Below are 24822 nucleotides of genomic sequence, written 5' to 3' on the forward strand. Positions count from 1 at the left end.
CAGGCAGCTGGAAATCATAAAGGGGGAGAGAAAGAGCAAGCCCCTCCCTTGGAGGGCAGAACCCAGAAACCTCGCACATGCTCCTGCTCACATCTCAACAGCCAGCACTTAGTCACATGGTTACATCCTAGGGCACTCAACTTCTGCTGTCACCTAGAAACCTGGTTTCTGTTTACTACAGAAAAAGGAGACAATGGATACTAGGGAACAGCTAACCTCTCTGGATAACTTTTACACTTATTTCTTTTCCTGATTATGAAAGCAATACACAGTTAGTAAGAAGTGTGTAAAGACAATAAAGGTCATGAGTAATTCCAGAGCTAACCATTGTTTAAGATTTATGGGGTTATGTCATACACGTTATTTTGTAACTTTATTTCTCTCTTAACAGTATAACCCTGATAATCTTCCTATATTGATAAATTTAGGTCTATATCACCATCATAGTTTTTCATGGCATGTTTAAGTGATGACCTGGGAGATTGCTGTGATTTTTATTTATTTGATTGCTAATGAAGGTGAACACCTTTTCGCATCTATTGGCTATTTTTATTTCTTTTGTGAACTGACAGTTTATATCTTTCGTTTATATTTTAATGGGCCATTCACTTTTTTTAAAGGGGCCATTCACTTTTTAACTATTGATTTGAAAAAAAAATCCACTTTATATATTAAGGATAACATATTAGCAAACACTTATATAAGTGCTTTTATTACCAAGCACTGTTCTAAGAACTTGCAATATTTACTCATTTAATCCTTACAACAATCCTATAAGGTACATGCTGTTATCATCCCCATTTTACAGATGAGAACCTGAGGCACAGACAGAATAAGTGATTTGTGGGATGTGTAGCTGTGTAGTTGGGAAGAGGTAGAACTGGGGTTCAAACTGAGCAGCCTGGTTTCAGGTCCTTGCTCTTGACCACTAGACATTCCAGCTAATGTTTTGTTTGTTGTGTATTTTACAAAGTTGTTTTTCCAATTTGTCATTTGTCTTTTAACTTTAAAGTTTTTTTTTTAAATTAGGTTTTCACTTATTCAGTCAAATCTATTAATCTTTTCCTTTATAGACTTCAGGGTCGTTTGGTTGGCCTTCAAGGGTAGAATATGAAGCACAAATTGGAAAGTAGAGGGTAATATATTTCATATATACTATTTCAAACTTACTAAGAACTTTCAGGTGAATATGTGAAGAAAATGTCAGAAAAGTTCATAGTGCTATGGGGGCTCTGTTGTGTAGTAGAAGCCCATAGCACCTCTCAACTCAAATACTGAACAACATTCTAACTGGTCTCCTTGCTGCACTTTCCTCTCACCTCGGCCTACATCACTGTACTGGTTCCATTTAACAGAATTTTTTACATTCCCAGGCTACCACCCTTCTACTGTGCGAGGTACTGTGGACAGAGATGGTTGAGGATCCCACTCCTTCACAGCACAACTCCAGCCAGCCCAGTGCGCCTGCGCTCTCCTTTCTAACTACATCTTCCTTCCAGAAGTCCTAAATCATGCTAATCTTTCAGGCCCAAGCTTAACTTTTCCTTCCTCTAGTTTCTTGTTCACTTCAGCCCACAAAATAAACTCTCCAATTAACTTCTTTGGCATTGATTGCATGTACTAATACGAGTGTAGTATAGTGCCACCTGAGATCATAAATGTAAACGCACCAGGTAAACTGTACGTGCTGTTAAAAACAGTTCTGTTATCCATGAGAAAGCATTTTTTGTTTTGTCTTTTTGTTTCTGTTTGTTTTTAAAATCTTGTGCACAAAGTAACAGCGAGTTATGAAAAACAGTGAGGCCCAGGTGGTGGGGCTCCCATACATAAGGAGACCTGAAAGGGTACCCAACCAGTGCTTTCCCGGGTCCTAGTTTGGGAAAGTCATAATAAGCATGGAGGAACGATGTTTTAGGTTAATATTAAAGTAGGAAAATTACGGATTGCTTTGAAAAGACAAGTATCTTCTAAACCTGGCGCAGCCGGCTGACACTACTCCCTCACACACAGCTGGATAAATTGAGGCAAACCGGGCGGGACTAAGACCTCAGGGGACGGCTGGGGGGCCCGTGCTTCATGGGGCAAAAGGTACACACTCCCAAAACCAGAGCACAGCGCACAGCAACCAGGCGCGATTTCGGAGGCCACGTGACGGCGCCGGTCCATCACAAGCAGAGGGCAGGACTCCGCACCGCCACTCTCCCAGTCGTCCAATAAGAGACAGGGAGCAGACAAGGTGGGCGGGCACCACCCGCCCCTCCTCCGAAGGCCGCCCAGCGCGGGGCGGGCCCAGCTGCCGCCCTCCAGTGGGGTCCCGGCCAGCACTGCTCGGCCGAGGCAAAAGGGAGATGCAAACGTCAGTCAAACGGCCTCGCCAATGAGTTCACGCGCTGCTCTCGAGCCCGCCCCTGCGTCCGCCTCCCGACGCCCGCGCTGCCTTCCCTCAAGCCGCCGCGGCCCGCCAGCCCGCGCCTCCATCCGGGTCCTCGTGTGCGGGTCTCGGGTGGCGGTGGGTGCGAGGGCCGGGCCATCTCCGCGGAGGGCGGCGGCGGCGGCGGCGGGCGGCGGCCTCCTCCGCGGTCCTGAGGTGGGTACAGAGGCGGGACGGCGAGCGCGGGCCCGCCGCCATTTTCCTTCTCTCGGACCCCCTGAGGCGGTGGGAGAAGGGGAGCGCTGCCGGCAGGTTGGTGGAAGCCTGGGGGCTGGAGTGAGCCGGGCGGGTGGGTTCCGAGCAGAGGTCGCGAGAAGCGGCAGCGCGGGCGGGGGATGGGCGCCGCGTGGCGCGGCCGGCCCCAACCCCCTCCGCTTCCCGCCCAGCGCCTCACGGACTGGGGGGAGGGGTCATTCTTCACATTCTTCACCCCGCCCTTCCCCCCACTTCAATCAAACTTGGGCGGGGGAAATCCCGCCCTCGCGCTATGCCCATTGGCCGGCGTTGCCTCCCGCGGTGGCGTGACTGGTTGTGGACGCCGCCAGGTCCCCCTGACGTCACTTCCGCTATCAGGTTTGTGGGCCTGGGAGACCTTGGCCTTGGGGGCTGGGAAGGTAGGAAGTGCGGGGGAGGGCCGGGCCTCGCGGGCAGGCAGGCCTTGGGCTGGATCCCTTCCCCTAATCCGCCGGCCGAGCGCAGCCTCGGGTCCCGCAGCAGTTGTGCAGCCGGGTCCACCCCGGCGGCCGTCCTTGGCGGGGGAGGGGGCGGACAGGAGGAAGTGGTATCCCGGGGGACGGGCACGTGCATGGCGACCTGGGCCACAGCCAGCGGCCCCAGCCCTTACTCGGGGCTGCCCACCCTGGAACCAGGCTGGCTAATACACGTTCCCGGAGGACTCCGGTGTGAGGAACGCGTAACCTTTATGTCCTTGGCTAGCAGTAGCCTTCGGTCTTTCCAACTTTTACAGTAGGGCCTGGCCCCCTGCCTTCTGTATCAGAGATGAGGGTGTGTGTTTTGCACAGTTTTTAACTCTCCGGCTTTTTAAAATAGACTTCTCACATTTGAGAGGCTTGGCAGATGGGAAAAAGGCATTGGAGATAATGAGTGTTAAATTCTTGAAGTAAATCAGAAGACGGGATGAGTTTTTTTTTTTTTTTAACTTTGCTGATAATTATTGCTTTCTTGGCACTTAGTTGCTAGTTAAAACCTCATTTCGCAGTCCTCGTTTATATCTGTTGGCCTGAAAATCATGCAATAGTTTAAGAAAATTTAATGTTAAATTCTAAATTTAAACGTAATTCAGAAAGTAGAATAATTGTTTTTATCCAAGTTTTTCTGCTGTATGGCAGTCTGATTCGTTTACAGTATATTAAGGGAGTATATGTAGTAAAGGCAGTAAAGTTTTGTAAGTTACTTTGGGTTTTTGGGGGGTGTTTGATTTAATGTACAGCTGTTAAAGTATTGTTTTGAAACTTGTGAACTTTTTGAGAATAGTTAGCATTAACTAGAATTTCTTGGTTTAGAATACAGCACACTAGGTATTTGTGTACCTTTTCTTTCAATAGCTAATGTAATGGTAGCTTTGTTAATAGTGGGAATTGCTCGTTATTAAGAGTTCTAGACCAGTGTTTCAAATTGTAGGTCCTGGCTTATTGGGTCATGAAATCACTTTAGTGGGTGGTGATCAGAATTTTTTAAAAAATAGAAAATATTAGTTTGTTACATGAGACTATTGATTCAGTTATATCCATGTTTATTTATTCCTTCAAAAATATCTTTTCTGAGGGTGTCAAAAAAGTTTGAAGAACAATCCTTTTAATCGATATTTTTCTCATTTATAGCACTGGTTTTCTCCAAGGAGTATTAAAAGTAGCCCAGCTTATTTATATTTGGTGGAACATGTTCCCTCACTTTTGTTTTCAGGAGTTGGGGGAAGTAAATTTGCTATCAGTGACCATGCAGTTTAATCACTTAATATTTTTAATAGTCTGAGAAGCTTTTATTTAGACAGTAAAGGCTCTTCTTCATCCCAGAATATTAACTTCCAATGATTTTTCCATGTCTAGATGAGAATAGAAGAATCTGGATCCCCAGTAATGAGTTGTCAGCATTGCCCTCATGTGACCTCAGGACTGGAGGAAAGGAGGCCTGGTCACTGCATGCTCTTTGACTGTATGGATATTCTAAGCATTGCACAATCACTTAAGATAAAATGAGAGCCACTACTTTTTTTCTTATGCTAAGTCTTTGAAATCTAGAGTGTATTTTACAGTTACAGCACATCTCATTTGGGGCTACTCCCATTTCCAGTACTCAGTAGTGACATGTGGCTAATGACTACCAAATGGATAGTAGTCATTATGGATTGCTTAGCTGCTTTTCAAAAATTAGCTTTGTCTAGCTAAGTATTTGCTGTTTCAGATTATCAGCCAAAAATTTCCCCTTTTTCTATAGCCTCATCTCAAATGTGAGGAAATTGCATCAGGTGATTTCTTAGGCTCCTTTTAGGTCTAAAACTTAAGTATGCTGAGGCAGCTGACAACTACACTTTACTTTTGCTTCTCTAGGAATGTGTTAAGAGATTTGAGATGATCTGTTTTAAAATAACTGGTATTAATGATGCATATGATTTAGGAGTTTTTCTGTTAAGTAGTCATCCTTTTTTGCTTTGTGTTAGTATTCATTATCATGAAGTTATGCTATTTGTTCACTTGGTAGTTTCTTCCCTTCCCCCCAGTTTTTATTTGGTCAGTTATATGATTGCTTAATTCATAGAAGGGAACATTTTTCTTGTACATTGTAAACTAAGGATATGGTCAATTATTGTAAACTGGGGAATATGGATTTAATGACAGGAACCCACCTTTTCTTGGCTTTGGGGGATGTGTAGATTATACAGTGGCTTTTCAACCTGGGAACATATCAGTATAATGAAGGATCAGAAGGCAGAATAGGATGGGAGGACTGAGAAGTAATGGTGTTTATACAAGGACCATTAAGCAGAACAAGCCACCCAAGTGGAATACCCTGCCTCACCGTAAGTATTTGTGTGCATTATAGGGATTGTAGCAGAATTTACTTCTCTTACGAATACAGGGAAGTAGGATAGAATGCACTTGTAGGGAAGTTGGCCCCAAATTAATATTTTGCATTGGGAAATCTACAAAGGAATACTGGGAGTTGACTTGACATTAGGTAACTTCTTAAAAAATTTCAGAATTTAGATAATTTCATCTAATCCAGAACATCTTATGTACCTGCTGTATGTCTAAGAGTGAATGAAAGGAAATGGTCCTTTTGGAAAACATACCTAGTACTTAGCTATTTAAAATTTAATGTGAGTCTCAGGCTTAGTGCAGTATTTGGTAGGATAACAAATTTAGACTTATTGTGGTGATCATTTTACAGTGTATACAAATGGCGAATCATTATGTTGTACACCTGGAACTGTACAATGCTGTATGTCAGTTATACCTCCGTTTTAAAAAAAATTCCTCCACCCCCCCCAAAAAACCCAAGAAAGTAAGATCTTAGATTAGAAGTAGGTTGATTTTCATTAGCAAAAACTTAGTTATATCTAAAAATGTAATCTTGTCAATTTCACATGTCAACTGAACACTGGTGGAGTGATCCCTGGGTAAAAATAATGTATATGTTCTGTCAAAGGAATCAAAATATTATTGAAGAGTTTGCATATATTCCTATTTAAAATGCTTTTATATTTTGCATAATGTTTTAATATTCAGCCAAGAATCATCAGATAATTTCATATTCAACCAAATATTTGAAGGAAATCTGTTTTAAGTAGCCAATATTCAGTTTATACAACCATAAGATGGCATGTGAATAAAGGTTTTTAAAAATAAAGCTTTCTGAGCTACTTTGTTTATAGGAATATGTAAATTAATATAGAAGATGGGAAATTAGACTGCTGGAAGAACAACATTTTAGCTCAGAAGTTCAAACTCTTAATAGGTATTAAGTATACAGAAGGTAGAGTGTGCCTGTGTTTGGACTATGTTTGTTTAGCATACTTTTAAGAATTTAGAAAGCCATTTGTTTAAAATACTATCTTAGGAAAATTGACAAATGTGAAGGTGGTATTTATAATTTTAATTAGTATGTAGCCTTCAGAATGTACATACAGATATGTTTTTAGGACCATAACACCTAACCTTTTGGTTATAGACTTCTTTGCAAATGTGGTAAAAGCTATGGACTCTTGCAGAAAAATTGTACATACAATTTCTGGTGGTTACTGAAGCCGGTTATGGATGCAGGTTAAGAACCCTGACTTTTAGTTGTTGACTATACAAGTATGTTAAACATATGATGTCATAACATTGTCGTTTACTAAGATGTAAGTGGATTTTAAAGTATGAGTGTTACGAAACCTTGATGTAAATAGATAAACAAGCTTATTTCTAATCATGAAGTAGATTTACCTCTTCACAGCACGTTTTAAATTGACACAGCATGATTTAATTGAAGATAAGTACAATATTTTTGACTGTCACAAGTATATCCAGGAAGGTAAAATTACTCTCCTAGTTTCTCAAATTGATTTAATTTATTAAGAAAAATGGTTACCATTTGTTGAGTACTTCCGGGTCATTAAGGTGCTTTGCGTGTGTTCTAAAACTCAGAAAAACTGTATAAGGTGTGGATGTTAGTTCCCCAGCTGGAGAGGAGAACTTAACCTCAAGGAGGTTATTTAACTTACCCAAGAACACAGCAGCTAGGTAGCTGCTTGACCCCAAAGCCGTCGCTCTACACTTCTTTCCCGTACTGCTATGTTACACAGAAACATTTTGTCCAAGTTCAATTGTGACTTTCAATCACTAGGATTTTTAATGGGGAGGGGAGGAGTTGAAGCTGCAGATTGAGGTAGTAAGTGAAAAAGGATAGAAAATGCATGTAAAGTTATGTTCCTTTTAGAAAAAGGAATTACGTGAAAGGTCAGATTCAGATAGTTTTAGCTAATATTCTTGTCTAAGAATGTTTTAGTTAAAAATCTAATACTGATGGTTTCAGCTACAAGTTATTGGGCATCCACTTTGCGCTTAGTATTGTACTTCGTGCTTTTTGTATTTTATTTCTAATCCCTCTTAACATTTGTTTGTTAAGATTTGTCTGATTTTTATGAGTTGAAATAACAGAGGCCCAGAGATTACTTGATGTGTCTAAAGACATGGTAAATGGGGTACCAGGATTCAAACCCGGTCTCTGATTCTGAAGTATACTTGTAAAGGGGAAAATCTCAAGGACTGAAAATAACACCTAGCTAGTTACCCAACTCCTTTCTCTTTCTCTAGCCAAACATTGTATACTTGTGATCAGTGTACATGTTAGGATTTTTACTTAACCTTATTTCTTAATGAACATTTCCGTGGGTCCTTATAATCCATAAATTCTAGTATATGGATTCTGTTCTGTGTTCCGAAAGCTTACTTAACTAAACATTACCTCCTCTTCGCTGTAAGATTTTAGTTTCCAAAATTTGCTCTAATCAGTGTTATCTGAAAAACTGCAGGCTGAAAACCATCAGTGGATCATAAAATCAATATAATATGTATAGTAAAGTATAAAGTAAAACAGTAGGGGTTAGTGTTGATTTGTGAACAGTATTAAATATTAGTATCTTACTGTATTTGTGTTTCGTATTGTGTATGTATAGACATATGATGAGTACTATTTAGAAATATATTTTTCTTGTGTGGATCATGGAAAGGTGGAAACCACCACACTAATGAATAGTGATGCTACATAGTAGATATTTGTTCCCTGTGCCCCTCACCGATAAAACACCCAACTTTTGGATTATGTTTGTATATATTTCCCCCCAAATTGGGGAGCATTTTAACAGCCCTTGGTACATAAGTTGTCATATTGCTTTCTACTAATATGGGTAGAAAGGGTAGAATTTCTGGATCAAGAAAAATAGTATGAAGTAAGCATGCCACACTTGCCAAGATTGAAAAAAATACATTTTAGATTCTACGTTTATTTTAGATTCCTATGTTTGATGAGGATTCAAACATGTTTTAAACGAGAAAGTTCAGCTGGACTTGAGGATTGGGATAGAGGTACCAGCTGGTTCTACTGTTGGCTGTCATCTTAAAAGTAAGGACTGTTGGTGGTTCTGGAGAAAGATAATTGGTTTATAAGTGCTTGACTTTTTAGAGATAGTTGCCTACACGTTCATACCTTGAATCATCTGGCCTTTTAGAATTGAAATAAGTTCAGGTATGGTAAGTTTGGAGATCCAATGTTAATCTCTTGTAATTTGGAGCAGGTTATTAAACTTCTTGGCACCAGTTTTTGCCTTTGTAAAATAGAGATGATGAGACTATTAAATAAGGTGGCACAGATGACGGGGCTTAATGTGGGGCCTTACGTGTATTGAGGGTGTGGTAAATCTTTTCCTTTATTATTACGGATCATTTAGTCCAATGAATTGATGTTACAGAGGCTCTAGAAAGGCTAAGTTACTTGTACAAGGGTTCAGTGGCAGTGAGTGAGTAGGGCCAGGATACGAACCTCGGTTTTTGTTGACTCCAAATGAGTAATGTTGCTGTGAACGTTGATGTGCAAGTTTTGTGTTTAATTTTCTTAGGAATATACCTGTGAATGGAATTGCTGGGTCATTTGGTAACTATTTAACTTTGATAAACTTCTAAACTTTTTCAGAGCACCTGACCATTTTACATTCCAACCAGTAGTGGGAATGTAATCTAATTTCTCTATATCCTCAACAACACTTCCTTTCTTTTTGATCTCTCTTTTTGATTATGGCCATCCTAGTGGGTCTGAAAGTGCTATCCCATTATGATTTTGGTTCGGGTTTCCCTAAAGACTAATAAATGATGTTGATTGTCTTTTTATGGACTTATTGGCCATTTGTGCTTATTGGTCATATCTTTGGAGAAATGGGTATTCTTTACCCTTCTTTAAAATAAGTTATTTGTCTTAAGTTACTTTTATATGTGGTGTGAGGTAGGAACTCCGATTTATGTTCTTGCATGTAGATATCCAGTTGTCCCAGCACTCTTCGTTGAAAAAACTATTCTTTCCCCATTGACTTGTCGTGGCACTCTTGTTGAAAATCAGTTGACCCAGTGTGTATGGGGTTTACTTTTGAACCTTGAATTCTAATACGTTGAGCTATATGTCATAAGAGTGGTTTTGATTATAGGTTTTGTTTATTACTACTAAGTCACTACTTAGTAATTTTTTTTGGCGTTAAATTTAGGGCATTCCTTAGCAAATCTTTATAGTAGCTATCTCAAGTATGAAGTCTGTAAATTGAAGACTGATATTTAATATGGTTTAGCTTAAGGGTTTGATTATAAAACAAAACTGATCATGTTGCTTAGTTCAGAGAGTATTGTACCAAAGTGTTAAATAGCTTGGTTTCTGACTTTGATCTTCACAGTACCTTTCTAGCTAAAGGAAGGATCCTGATCCTGACTCAGATCCAGTAGATTATCTTTGATTTTCTGTTAATAAGATCACTTAGTGTTTGCTGACATGGAATATATGAGTAGGTTAGTTTAAAAATTATGTTCTCTTTTTGTATATTTATGGATAATTCCTTTGTACATTATTGCGTTTAATCATGGGTTATGCGTTTTACAGGACTTTTGAGTTTTTGAGACTTTGTTAGAGGGTCTTGTATTCCTCCTTTGTAATGGATTTTTTGGGAGGTTTCTCAAGGAAGGAAACTGTAAGAAAATCAGAAGTGTGTAAGTCAAGTAAGAGATGTGTAAAACCGTGATTTCTGAATCTTGTAAGCATATGGTTTCATATAATCAAGAATTTAGAATAATACTAATCAAAAATAAGAAATAAAAGCACTGTATAGTTCAGGAATATAGCTACAGTTTAAATTGATGATTTTTGGAGCATTTGTTCAGTTAAACTTAGTTCAAGTTAAGTGAATGAAAGTGGTCTAATACTTTTTTCTTCTCCTTTAATCACACAGGAGAACCAGGATTACCTAGGAGAAAGCCTTCCTGTGGTGCTCAGCTGTGGTCTCTTTTCAGCATTCACCCTGGGCATTCTCGTCACTGTGGGATGAGGTAGTAGGTTGTATAGTTTTAGGGTCACACCCACCACTGGGAGATAACTATACAATCTACTGTCTTTCCTAACGTGATAGAAAAGTCTGCATCCAGGCAGCCTCATATAAAATCAATAACTAATTGTACAACATTTGAGATTAACTTGTGTAAAAATGCTGTAGCGCAGCATTTCTTTATAGTGTACAAGTTGCTGCTTATTTTAGAGACTAAAAACGTTACCAAGTAGACTGATCGGGGGTGGGGATACTTTTTGCCTCTCATTTCTGTGTGTCAGAATAAGTGTATGTTTTATTTTGATTGACGCTGATAATGCAACATAAAGAGATTGTACTCTTCATTCCAGAAGAAAATATTGCTCTGTCAGAGTGAGGTAGTAGATTGTATAGTTGTGGGGTAGTGATTTTACCCTGTTCAGGAGATAACTATACAATCTATTGCCTTCCCTGAGGAGTAGACTTGCTGCATTTTGTTTCTATCTAGATCATATAAAAACTCAGAAGAATGAATTTTGACATTGCTTTGAACTTACAGTTTGCTTATGTCCTTTGCTAATAACATTCTCTGTCAAATATGGTGTACCTACAATAGACACAGTAATCTAACATTTAAATTTTTCACATGTGGTATATTTCAGAAATTTGAAATTAAGCAAAAATCTCGGAGTGGAGAAAGTAAATAACCTTCAGGAAATCTTAATAGGGGACTCTTTGGAATTGTGAATAGATTAACTGCTCTTGGTACAGATGTCCAGGGTGAGATCCTAGGTGGTAAAGGTAAATACAAACTGGAAAAGCACTGTCTGAGCTAAAATGGAGTCAGGTTGATTATGACTCATTCCCTGGTTTGGATTTTTGGGTGCCTTGGGCATCGTTGTAATCTCTGTTTCACTGGCTTGTTGATTTGGACAACTTCGCTCTCCAGCCTGGAAAAGGAGAAATGGGCTCTTGCATTCAGCCCTTGTTCCCTGGTTAAGTCCTTAGGATCTTAGCTTTGCCCTACCCCCCAAAACCTGAAGTGGGCCTTCATTCACAAAGGGAGGTCTCCTGAAGTTGTCAGATAAGGAAATCTATAGTTTGTTGTTTTTAAGAAAATGTGAGGATAATGCTAGAAAGGGCTACTTGAGTTTTTAACACTCATGGAGGTTCATGTTTCAGTTTTCTTCCAATGGCCAAACCATCAAGCAAGGCTAAAGCTCCCTGTTTTAAGTACTTGCCATTTTTATTTTGGGAGAAGAAAAAGAGGCAAAGTGGAGGTGAGGGAGAGGTCACCTCTTCCCAAATATTTCCATCTGTCCTGAATCTTAATATCTAAGATAATCCCTGTGCAGTGCCATTGGCAGCAGGAACTTTGCATGAGAGAAAACATCAAATTCTCTCTTGGATGGTCCAAACCAGGTAATTTATCCTGGGTCAGATTTGTGTGTTTTATTTCATCCCTGGCATATAGATGGAAACCTGCATGGTCCAGAATTGGTCTTTGTTATAGACTAGACATACACACATGCTGGGCAGGGGCCTCTTGTAGTCATTGCGTTTTGGTGTGCCAAAGAAAAGTGGGAATAGTTGAGAAATTGTTTGGCAAGTGCAGTTGTTTTGTGGGTTTCCAATACAGGTGCCTCCAGTGTGGATATCTTCACCATTCTGCATTTGGAAACTGAACTAATACCTTAGGTCTAGTGAAAAATGAATTTGTATCATTTATTGATTGTACAAGGACATATTTCATAACCTTATTGGCCAAGCCCAGTAATTGATTAAAGTTGTGGAGAACTACGTTTTGTGAAAACCTTTAAAAGTACCTTATGGTATAGTGAGAGAGTCTCTAAAAGCTTGTTTTTGATGGTAACAAAAACCACGATCAGAATTTGCTTCTGTTTACTCGAAGTCAAGGGTCAAAAATCCAAATAACCTGGGCCTAGAAGTGGCTGGTTTATAACTAGGAAACAGCATCTAAAGGGGACAGGCCATAAGTTAATTTGCTTCAGTTGACGGTGGTAAGAAGGATTTATACATACTGTCACCTAATTCTCTAGTTTATCAAGAGAGGTGGAGAGTTTATGAAATATGTTTAAATTTTAGTACTATATTAAATGTTTCAAAAAGTCTGTGGCTCCAACAGTACATGATGGGCTGGGTATTAGGCTTCTGGTTTGCATCCTCTTGGTGTAATTGAATTACTTTTTATCCCTTCATAACAAGAGGTTTGATTTTAAGCAAACACATTTGTGGTTTTTACCAAAGGCATATGGCCAGTAACTTTTTTTTTTTTTTTTGGCTTCGTGGCTTGTGGCTTGTGGGATCTTAGTTCCCTGACCAGGTATTAAACCCAGGCCCTCAGCAGTGAAACCACAGAGTCCTAACCAGTGGACCGCCATGGGATTCCGGCCAGTAACTTTAAAAGCATCAGTGACCGAATTCTAATTGGTTTGAATTTGAAATAAAACCAAAAACATATGGCCTAATTTAACAGGTTAATTTGAAGTCCATCTGCTAAGTAGAAGACTGGCAAGAAAAAAATGGGTTCCTAGGAAGAGGTAGTAGGTTGCATAGTTTTAGGGCAGGGATTTTGCCCACAAGGAGGTAACTATACGACCTGCTGCCTTTCTTAGGGCCTTATTATTCCACGGTAACCAGTTTCTTTGCTACCTTGCTTTGGTGTAAACAGAGTTCTTTCTGGAGGTTTTCTCACAAATGAAAACATTACAGGACTACCAAGGGGAGCCATGCTTGCATTAGTGATTTAAAAACAGCAGCATGGTACCAACATCAATCAACTACTGAGGATTTAAGACTTCTGAAGTATAGAGTTGCTCATGTAATCTCACTTTGGGGTTGCTGGAAAGTTTGGGAAAGCACAGTTTGTTTTTGTTTTTGGTTAAGATCCCTTTTCTGATCAAGAGATGCCAGCTCTATCCCCCTCTGTAGCCTTTGTTACACCTGAAAGAAGGCATTTAATGAAACTACTGAAATATTTTGCTTTTTCCTCCACTGTATTTATAAATATTTATCTTGCTAAGTTTCTATGTTTCTTTGTCTTTGGGACTTAAAATTTGGAGCACTTCTTAGGGGTGGTATTATGTTGTGGGAATCCATCATTGTATTGAGCACTCATTATGGTATGTAATCCTGTGATTGAATCTTTAATGTGTACAAGGACTGGAAGGTCAACAAAAATGAAGGGTTATAAGAGTCATTATATTTTGTTAAACATCTTTCCAATAAAAAGATTACTTTTACCTTAAAACTTGTGCTTTTAAATCATTCTTAACCTTCATCATCATCCTTGCCGAATTAGATGCATTTTTTAATTTGTGAGTATTTAGATTTGTTTTAAGGTTTGTTGAAGTACTTAACTTAATTTTTTATTTGCAGTAATTTGCTGATTCTACTATTATTCATAGATGTATGTTAATGAAGCTAACTCGAGCCATATCCTACACTTCCAATTTTGTAAATGCTTATGTGTCTTTGTATACACAGTTACACCAGCTTAGGACATCCTACTTTCTTGAAATAATTCTCATTCTTTTGAGTTTACTAAAGCAGACACTACCTGGCTCATTATCCCTCTTCAATTCCCAGTCTAGTTCAAACATTTACCATATACTAGGAGTGGTGCTGAGTCTAGGATTTGTGTACAGTTAGCATAGCTAAGAAGTAGCTTAAAATTTTTTCAAATAATTTGAACAGTAATATATTTAAAATACTACAGGGTCAGTGAAGTTTCCCATCCTGTTTCCCACTCCTTAGAGACCGTTACAGTGGAATGAAGGTCATGAGGTGGGTTCTCAGCATGTTCCATGCCTCTGACTGATTGGGGCTTTAAATTTTCTCTATAAATTGAGGTAGTTGGTTGTGGCATTTTTTATGTTCAGTCCTTTAAAATCAAAGGTTTTTAAGATTTCAGTTGATGAGTGGCAAAACTGCATCAATTTCATGTATACCTGTGTGAGTGAAAATGTATAGGAAAAGAAGTGAAAATGATACTGGCTATACCAGGGTTAGGGATGATTTTTTAATCAGTAATTCAAAATTTCTCTAGTTTTGCTTATAAAGGTATTCTAAATGATCTTTAACCATCTTCCTTGTTAAAATATTTGGTACACCCCAGCCAGCCCTCATTTTTCCCCCATTCCATTGAACTAATTTTCCAGATTGTTCTATTTTTCTATTTGGCCTCCCATGGTTGGGATCTTGGTGGGAGGGGAGCTGAGGGGCTCCTTGGGGATTGGACATAAGTGCCTTCAGAAATATTTGATGGTTGAACAAGCATGTGAAAAGATGTTCAACATCATTAGAGAAGTGCAACTCAAAACCACAGGTGTCAAATCAGTCAAAATGACTGCAAAAAGTCTACAAATAATAGATGCAGGAGGAGGTGTGGAGAAAAGTGGACCCTCCTACACTGTTGGTGGGAATGTTAATTGGTACATCCACTGTGGAGAACAGTATGGGGGTTCCTTAAAAACTAAAAACAGCTACCATGTGATCCGGCGATCCCACTCCAGGGCATACATCTGGTGGGAAAAAAAAAATGCAAGTACCCTAATGTTCATAGCACTGTTTACAATAGCCAAGACATGGTAACAAGCCATGTGCCCATCAACAGACAATTGATTTAAGGTGTGTGTGTACATACACACAGTGGAATATTATTCAGCCATAAAAGGAATGAGGTATTGCCATTTGTAGCAACATGGGTGGACCTGGAGAGCTAAGTGAAATCAGAGAAAGACATATCACTTATATGTGGAATCTGAATGATAATACAAAGGAGTCTACATGCAACACAGAAGCAGACTCAAAACGTGGTTATCAGAGGGGAAGTGGGGGTGGAGGGGAGGGATAAATTAGGAGTATGGTATTAACAAACTACGTAAAATAGGATTTACTGTATCATACAGGGAACTATAGTCAATGTCTTATAATCTATAATGGAAAGTAACTGAAAAAATATTTAACTGAATCACTTTGCTATACACCTGAAACTGACAATATTGTAAATCAACTGTATTTCAAAGAAAAAAAGTTTGGCTGTTGGCCCACCTGAAGGAAGCATCTGCTGTATTAACTCCTTGGGATTCTGAAATCCTATTTGCTTAAAAGCTGTAACTTAAAATTTTAGATTGACTTAGGCTATTTTTATCTTAAATAAGAGAGCCTACCTGTGGAGTAATTGCATTGAACTGCTGTTAACATTAATGGGTTAAATAAATTTACATTTCAAAGAAGTATGAATGTTGCCTAGTGCTAGTATGGAAGCTTCATGATTGCTGTCTAGATTCTAGCTTTTCTGCGGACTCTAGCATGGTTTACATTCTTAAGGTCACCTCTTTGTCACACTATGACTGCTATTAAGTGACCATCACCCCTTTTCCAGGCAGGAAGATGTAAGGGGAAAGGCAGGAACATTTCAGCTGCCAAACCTGTTTGAAGAGTTTTCCCAGCAACATCACGTAGTGATTCACTTGTGAGTCATCGATTGGTGCTATGGCACACTACAGTAGCTGCAAGGAAGGCTGAGAAATGGGGAAGGCTGGGAAGAGGCTTAGCAGGCCAGTTTCCAGGCTGAGCAGAATTGGTTCCACTAGTAAGGAGACGAGAGAGAAGGAACTGCACAGGTAACTACACAGCAGAGGGCATTAGGAAAAAAATTGGCATAAAGACAAATGGCCTCTGTTCCACCCCTGCCATACTTGAGTGGCCTTGGTCGGGGCCCCTTCAACCCTTGTGGGCTTGATGAGAAGTTTCAGTTGAGATGGAAAGGTTCAGTCAGAAGGGCTCTGTGGGACTTTCCATCTCAGCTGAGAGAGCTGGTTAGGGAGGGACCTGCAAGGATCCTAACAGATCACCCCTAGCACAGAGTCAGGTATGAAACTGGAACTAATACGTTTTTTGTTGTTGTTTTACTTAAATTAATAAACTATTATTTAGAGCAGTTTTAGGTTCACAGCAAAATTGAGCAGGAAATAGAGTTCACATATGCCCTACATCCCTGCCCCCGCCCAAAACTTCCCCACTATTGACATCCTGACCACAGTGCTGCCTTTTTTTAAATTTTTATTTATTTTTAAATGTACTTTTTAAAAATTTTTAGTTTTGGCTGCGTTGGATCTACACTGCTGCGCGTGGGCTTTCTTTAGTTGCGGCAAGAGGGGGCTACTCTGTTACGGTGCACGGACTTCTCATTGCGGTGGCTTCCCTTGTTGGGGAGCACGGGCTCTAGGCGCATGGGCTTCAGTAGTTGTGGCTTGCGGTCTCTAGAGTGCAGGCTCAGTAGTTGTGGCACACGGGATTAGTTGCTCCGTGGCTTGTGGGATCTATCTGGAACAGGGCTCGAACCCGTGTGCTCCATTGGCAGGCGGATTCTTAACCACTGCGCCACCAGGGAAGTCCCAGTGGTACATTTTATTTTAATAAAGTATTTTTTGTCTTTCCCTTTCTTTTGAAGTTCTTCCGCCATTAGAATTAGGCCAAAAAAGGCTTAGCTTATTGCCCCATGGAAGTAAGAGTATATAACTCAGCAGTGACCAAGGGGCAAATTATTGGCTTTGAGTGACAAAATGGTCTCTGGAAAATTAATGGCAGAAGCAGGTACTTAAAATGACTTTGAAATATTTCATAAACTTGTCAAGAGGACAAGGACAATGAGTTGCATTATGGCAACAGAATAAAAGAAAATGTGTAATGAACTTTCCACCCCAGAAGAGTTACCAGCAAGTAAGGAGAGAATGGGACTGCAGTTAGACTTTAATGAGCGCTGGAGGAGAGGTCCCTGAGCTTAGCGCTCTGGGATGGGTATGGTGGAATTCCATCAATGGATTGGGGGGAATCCAAGAGCAGGGGGTGGCAAACTTGCCGCCTTTTCCTACACCATAACCTGGGAGACCTGTAGGGAAGACTACAGCATGGCACCTCAGCAGTAAGGTTGGAAGAGTGCTGTGGAAGACCTATCCAAATGACTTCCTTCCAGGAGAACCTCAAATTTTATTGAAGTATGGATCCTTGTCTCAGGAAATGTGCCCTAGCTCTTGGTCTAGGGGTAGACTGTGAACAGATCCGACCAATGAGGTGTAAGGAGTGGTGGTGGAAGGGGAGAGGGTTTCATAAGGAATTTTCTGGAGGAGAAACTGCCTTGTGCTGCATCCTTACCTTTGAATGTGGTTGTGTGATGACCAGAGTTACTGCAGACACCTTGAGACCACAGAGAGGGAGGGAGGTCAATGCCAACCTGGAATTCTGACATCATTGAGCTGTTGAGCCAATGTCAGCACTTGCCCACCTCCATACTTCTAGTTATGTGAGAAAATTGAACTACCCCACAGTGAGTGGGTATGCTATTACTTACAGGAGAAAGCTCCCTTCACAGGATCCCAGATATCTCAGGGCAGTCTAAGGAAAGCCCCGAAGTGTGTTTAAGTATGAGAGAGGAGTGAAGGTGTGAAGACCATCAACTAGGAAGGAGGGTTGTGGGATAAGGATGATAGAGACTGGATCTCTGGTATCTGGAGGCCATGGTAGGACCCTGAACAGGAGCAGGGTCCTGAACATACTATGAGGAGAGGCTAATGCCAAAGACCATGTTTCAGAAACCTAGATCTTAGAAGTGGCAGCCAGCAAGGACCAAGTTCAGACAACATGCGGACCAGACACTCCTTCCTGGTGCTGAGATGTCAGCCCCTGAGAAACAGATCACCTTCAAGGAGGAAAATGGGTCAGGGAAGAACCCTGAGTTTGATAGACTATTAAAACTGCTTTAAATCAAAATAATTTCAGTTTTCTGTCATTAGCAGAAATGGGAGCATTTTAAGACATTCAAAAATAAAAAAATTTTAACTTACATTTTGTGCTCTTGAATGGTAACACTACTTCTCTTCAACATATATTGGAAGTCTTAGCCACAGCAGTCAGACAAGAAAAAGAAAGAAAATGTATTCAAATTAGTAGGGAAGAGGTAAAATTGTCATTATACGCAGATGACATGATATATCTAGAAAACACTAGAGTCTCCACACAAAAACTACTAGAACTGATAAACGAATTCAGCAAGGTAGCAGGATACAAGATTGACCTACAGAAATTGGTTGCATTTCTTTACAGTAACAATGAAATATGAAAAGAAATGTAAAAAAATAATCCCTTTTAAAATCGCATCAAAAAAAAATACTTAGGAATAAGTCTCACCAAGGAGATGAAAGACGTATATGCTGAGAACTACAAGGCATTAATGAAGGAAACTGAAGATGATTCAAAGAAATGGAGAGATATCCCATGCTCTTGGATTGAAAAAATTAATATTGTTAAAATGGCCATACTACCCAAAGCAATCTACAGATTTAATGCAATACCTATCAAAATACCCATGACATTTTTCACAGAGCCAGGACAAATAATACTAAAATTTATATGGAACCATAAAAGACCCAGAACTGCCAAAGCAATCCTGAGGAAAAAGAACAAAGCAGGAGGCATAACATTTCCAGACTTCAGACAATACTACAAAGCTACAGTAATCAAAACAGTGTGGTATTGGCACAAAAACAGACATATGGATCAATGGAACAGAATAGAGAGCCCAGAAATAAACCCACACACCCATGGACAATTAATTTTCGAGAAAGGCAAGAATATACAATGGAGAAAAACAGTCTCTTCAGCAAGTGGTGTTAGGAAAGTTGGACAGCCACATGTAAATCAATGAAGCTAGAACACACCCTTGCACCATACACACACACCAGAAACTCAGAATGGCTTAAAGCCTTAAATATAAAACAAGACAGCACGAAACTCCTAGAAGAGAACATAGGCAAAACATTCTGTGACATAAGTCATAACAATGTTTTCTTAGATCAGTCTTCCAAGGCAATAGAAATAAAAGCAAAAATAAACAAATGGGACCTAATTGAACTTAAAACCTTTTGCACAGCAAGCAAACAGAAAGAATAGACAACCTATAGACTGGGAGAAAATATTTGCAAATGCAGCAGCAGACAAGGGCTTAATTTCCAAAATATACAAATAGCTCCTACAATTCAATAGCAAAAGATCAGACAACTCAATCAAAAAATGGGCAGAAGACCTAAATAGACATTTCACCAAAGAAGACATACAGATGGCTAATAAACATGAAAATATGCTCACCATTGCTAATTATTAGAGAAATGCAAATCAAAACTACAATGAGGTACCACCTCACACTGGTTAGAATGGGCATCATTAAAAAGTTTCCAGGGACTTCCCTGGTGGCTCAGTGGTAAAGAATTTGCCTGCCAATGCAGGGGACACATTGGGCATATACCCAGACAAAACTACAATTTGAAAAGGTACATACACCCCTATGTTCATGGCAACACTATTTACAATAGCCAAGACATGGAAACAATCGAAATGTCCATTGACAGATGAATGGATAAAGGTGTGGGGTGTAAGAATGAAATAATGCCATTTACAGCAGTGTGGATGGACCTAGATATTATCATACTAAGTGAAGTAAGTCAGAAAGAGAAAGACAAATATCATATGATATCACTTAATATGTGGAATCTAAAATGTGACACCAATGAACATATCTATGAAACAAAAACAGACTCACAAATATAGAAAACAGACTTGTAGTTGCCAAGGGGGAGAAGAGGAAGGGGAGGGAAGGATTGGGAGTTTGGGATTAGCAGATGCAAACTATTATTAAAAATTTAAAAATAGGGCTTCCCTGGTGGCGCAGTGGTTGAGAATCTGCCTGCTAATGCAGGGGACACGGGTTCGAGCCCTGGTCTGGGAAGATCCCAGATGCCATGGAGCAACTAAGCCTGTGTGCCACAACTACTGAGCCTGCGCGTCTGGAGCCTGTGCTCCGCAACAAGAGAGGCCACGACAGTGAGAGGCCTGCGCACTGCGATGAAGAGTGGCCCCCGCTTGCCACAACTAGAGAAAGCCCTTGCACAAAGACCCAACACAGCCAAAAATAAAAATAAATAAAAGAAGGCTCAACATTTAAAAAAAATTAAAAAATAAAAAAATTAAGTTACATTTTTATGCTCTTGAATGGTAACTGCAAATTTTGAACCTCTACAGTTATACTAATGCAGAACCCACTGTTTGTAAGTAGAGAGCTGCTTTGAGGATTTACAATGAAATAGTGATGTAGAAACATTTAAAAAGCAAACTATACAGGGACTTCCCCAGTGGCACAGTGGTTGTGAATCCGCCTCCTGATGCAGGGGACACGGGTTCTATCCCTGGTCCAGTAGAATCGCACATGCCGCGGAGCAACTAAATCCGTGTGCCACAACTACTGAGCCTGCGCTCTAGAGCCTGCAAGCCACAACTACTGAAGCCCGCGTGTCTAGAGCCTGTGCTCTGCAACAAGAGAAACCACCGCAGTGAGAAGCAAGCGCACCACAATGAAGAGTAGCCCCTGCTTGTCGCAACTAGAGGAAGCCCGCACGCAGCAATGAAGAACCAATGCAGCCAAAAATAAATAAAATAAATTTATTTTTAAAAAGTTAAAAAAAGCGAACTATATAGCTTATCTATTTCTCACAGGTAATGTAGACTAAGTTTCTAATATCTCATTTTATATTCCTAGGTATATTAGCCAGAGTACTTAATATGAGCATGTTTCATATGACAGGTTCTCAGTAAATGCAGTATGTGTGTGTGTAGTCCTTGCTTTGCATGGTACCTTGTTAACAGAAATTCATGCACATAAGAATTGTGTTCTTCTTTTGCTTTGCTTGATAGAGAACCACGAAAAGTGAGAATGAACAAGGCTCCAGTATGAACATGTTTGCATTAACGTGGTACCGTGCAAAGTGAGAACTGCCTGAATATATTTGTACCCTTTTCTTCTTAAAATATGCCCAGCTCCCTTCCATGTCATGCTTCCCATCCCATTAGTCTAGGACCAATTAGTCATAGATTCTCATAAAAGCTAACTCCTCTAAACTTCCAGGTTGCATCATCCAGCCCATTGGCAACTGGTTAGGAAGCTAAACACTAAATCCTGAGGTGTGATGTTTCAACCAAGTCTGAAAATGGAGAAGTGACCCAGCAGAAGTGGGGCACTGGCCAAAATGAGAAAGGAGGTGGCTGAGAAAATCTGAAGAGATGCACAAGGATGTTCAAATATATTGGTCTAATAACTTTTAAGGTTGTAAATAAGGCTCCCTAAGTAATCTTATAATGGTTATTTTAATATCTTGGATACCCCAATATAGAGACTAGGGAAACAGGGTATGGTGAATGGCAAAGCAGAGGATGTCTGAATAGTGAGAAAATATATTCCAGTTACTGGAGAACTCCATTAAAAAAATAGTATCTGATTTATATATAGTTGTGATTGAGAGGATGGTGACCTAGTCCCCAAGAGAATCATGCAATATGTAGTCCTTTGATTATGGTTTCTTTCACTTAGCATATTTTTTTTTACAGATTTTAAATTTTCTTTATTTTTTTTAAATGGAGAGCAATAACCATAATTAAACCTTTTCTTGAAAATTCAGAATCATGATCCTACACAACTATTTTTGTATTGTGTACAAATGTGTGTCTGTCTCAGGTTTTCAGCCTCCTCACTCTATTCCCAAATAACATTTCTTTTACTGTCCTTCTGCTTCCTACAGAGATGTTCCGTTTTCTAGCAAACTCCCAACTTGGGCCTCCGTGCAAGTTTTTGGCCTTCAGTATGTACAGAGCTTTGTTACCAGACAACCAAAGTTGCTATAAAACATGAATTTACTTGAATTAAACAATAAGAATCCAAAAGACAATGAATAAAGACCTAAGAACTAAAATATAGGCATGCATCTAGAATATAGCCTTTACCATAGTTATCATTTCAAAGCTATGATCTTAAAAATTCCTGGATAAACCCCTTGATGTTTTTAGTCTCCCAAGGTAGGATGAAGGAGTGCTATTAAATTTCATAGCTATTAAATTTCTATAGTATATGATGGACTCAACAAACCAGAATTATATGTATATAACATCCCAAGCTATCCTGAATAAGTTGTCCATAGCTCCAATAAAAGGACACAAACTCACACCTAAATTAAATGCATATATACCTTTAGGGCACATCAAGTAGAGTCAACATGATCTTCCATAAAAAATTCTGGCTTCAAAAGCTTAGTCACTGAAGCCAATCCTTGGCATGCCATGTAATCTCTCTATCCTGTTTCTTTGATAAAGAGGAATCATAATATCTACCTCATAGAGATCATTTGATAAATGAACAAAATAATTACAGAGCATACTTTCTAAAATATCATGGGTACACAAAACACAATAACTAGTAGCTAAATTTTCAACCTAACACATATTAAAAGTTGTAAAACCTGATCTCCAAATTTAAGAGGAGAAATTTGAATCTGTTGTGAGAGATCATAAAGAATTAAAGACTTCTCAATGCCATAAGAAAAAGAAAGTGAATATAAAATAAGGGCAACAGAGAACAATGTATTACATAAGGCCTACTGCTTATTTACAGAAGCGGGAGAGCATGGAGTAGGAGTGGAATTTAAGGTTTTATTTTCACTTAGCCTATTTTTAAAGTTCATTCATCGTGTAACATATACGAATAGTTTATTCCTTTTTATTAAGTGTGGAGTCTTAACCGCTAGGCCACCAGGGAAGTCCCCTAATGGTGTCTTTTGAAGTGCAAAAGTTTTAAATTTTGATCGTCTCATTAATCCTTTTTTTTTTTTGATGGATCATGTCTTTGCCTTAACCCAAGGTCATGAAGATTTTCTCCTGAGCTTGCTTCTAGAAGTTTTATTGTCACTGTAACATTCATGTTTGTGATCCATTTTAAGTTTAATTTTGTGAATGGTATGAGGTAAAAGTGTAAATTTATCTTTTTGGTTATCCAATTGTTTCAGCACCCTTTGTTGAAAAGACTATCCTTTTCCAGTTGAATTGGCCTGGAACATTAATTGAAAATCAATTCATCATACATATGAGGCTTCTTTCTATTCCTTTATTTTTCCAGCTTGTCTTCCTGTATCTAGCTTATTTCACTTAATGTCCTCCAAATTCATCCATGTTATTGCAAATGGCAGTGTTTTCTTTCCTCTCACAGCTGAATAATAGTTCATTGCATGTATGTATCACATTCTTTTTAATCCACCTTTCTGTCAATGGACATAGATTATTTCTGTATCTTGGATATTGTGAATAAGGCTACAGTGAAAATGAGAGTGCAGGTATCTCTTCAAGTCCTGGTTTCATTTCCTTTGGGTATATACTTAGAAGTGGGATTGCTGTATCACATCATAATTTTATTTTTAATTTTTTGAGGAATGTCCATACTGTTTTCCGTAGTGGCTGCACAAATTTACATTCCCACCAAGAGTATACAAGGGTTTCCTTTTCTCCACATCCTCTCAAACACTTGTTGTCTCTTGGCTTTTTGATAATCAGTATCCTAATAGGAGTGAGGTGATATCTCATTGTAGTTCCCCCATCCCCAGCTTTATTGAGATATAATTGACATGCAACATTGTTTATGTTTAAAGTGTACCATTTGATACATGTGTATATTTAAAAATGTTTACCACAGTAAAGTTAGTTAACACATCCTTCACCTCACATAATTACCATTTTGTTGTTGTTATTGTGAGAATATTTAAAATCTATGCAACTTTAAAGCATACAATACAGTATTACTAACTATAGTCACCATGCTGTACATTAGATACCCAGAACTTATGCCTCTTATCACTGAAAATTTGCACCTTTGACTGACATGTCCTCATTTCTCTCACCCCTGCAACCCCTGGTAACTACCATTCTGCTTCTGTGAGTTCAGGTGTTTAGATTCTACATATAAGTGAGGTCATACAGTATGTGCCTTTGGCTTATCTCACTCAGCATAATGCCCTCAAGGTCCATCCATGTTGTGGCAAATGGCAGGGTTTCCTTCTTTTCAATGACTGAATAATATTCCTCTGTGTGTGTGTCTCTTTATTTTCTTTATTTGTTCATCTGTTGATAGACACTTAGATTTTTTCCATGTCTTGGCTATTGTGAATAATGCTGCAGTGAACATGAGTGCAGATATCTCTTTGAGATACTGATTTCATCTCTTTTGGATATATACCCAGAAATGAGAGTTTTGAATTACATGGTAGTTCTTTTTTAAAAAATTTTGAGGAATATTTATACTGTTTCCACAGTGGCTGCACCAATTTACATTTCCACCAGCAGTGCACAAGGGTTCCCTTTTCTCCACATTCTCATCAGCATTTGTTATCTCTCTCTTTTTTTTTGATAGCCATTCTAACAGATGTGAGGTGGTATCTCATTGTGG

At 39.2% G+C, this 24822-nt stretch overlaps 1 protein-coding gene across 2 annotated transcripts in view; it reads left to right on the forward strand.

Moving 5' to 3' along the window:
* The first annotated feature begins 627 nt into the window (after positions 1-627).
* LOC113615661 (uncharacterized) overlaps positions 628-24822 on the forward strand; it is a 28308-nt gene continuing 4113 nt past the window's right edge. Inside the window, exons 1-2 of one of the 2 annotated variants that reach the window (XM_027098311.1) lie at positions 628-2683; positions 10416-13758. In XM_027098311.1, the coding sequence (XP_026954112.1) occupies positions 2378-2683; positions 10416-10511 (402 nt within the window). In that variant the 5' untranslated portion in view covers positions 628-2377 and the 3' untranslated portion in view covers positions 10512-13758. Of the gene's footprint in view, positions 2684-10415; positions 13759-24822 lie in introns of those variants that run through there. The other variant, XM_027098312.1, reaches the window with a different exon arrangement.

Source organism: Aethalodelphis obliquidens, unplaced genomic scaffold (assembly GCF_003676395.1).
Source record: "Aethalodelphis obliquidens isolate GAN/ISIS:26980383/991018 unplaced genomic scaffold, ASM367639v1 scaffold122, whole genome shotgun sequence".
NCBI lineage: Eukaryota > Metazoa > Chordata > Mammalia > Artiodactyla > Delphinidae > Aethalodelphis > Aethalodelphis obliquidens.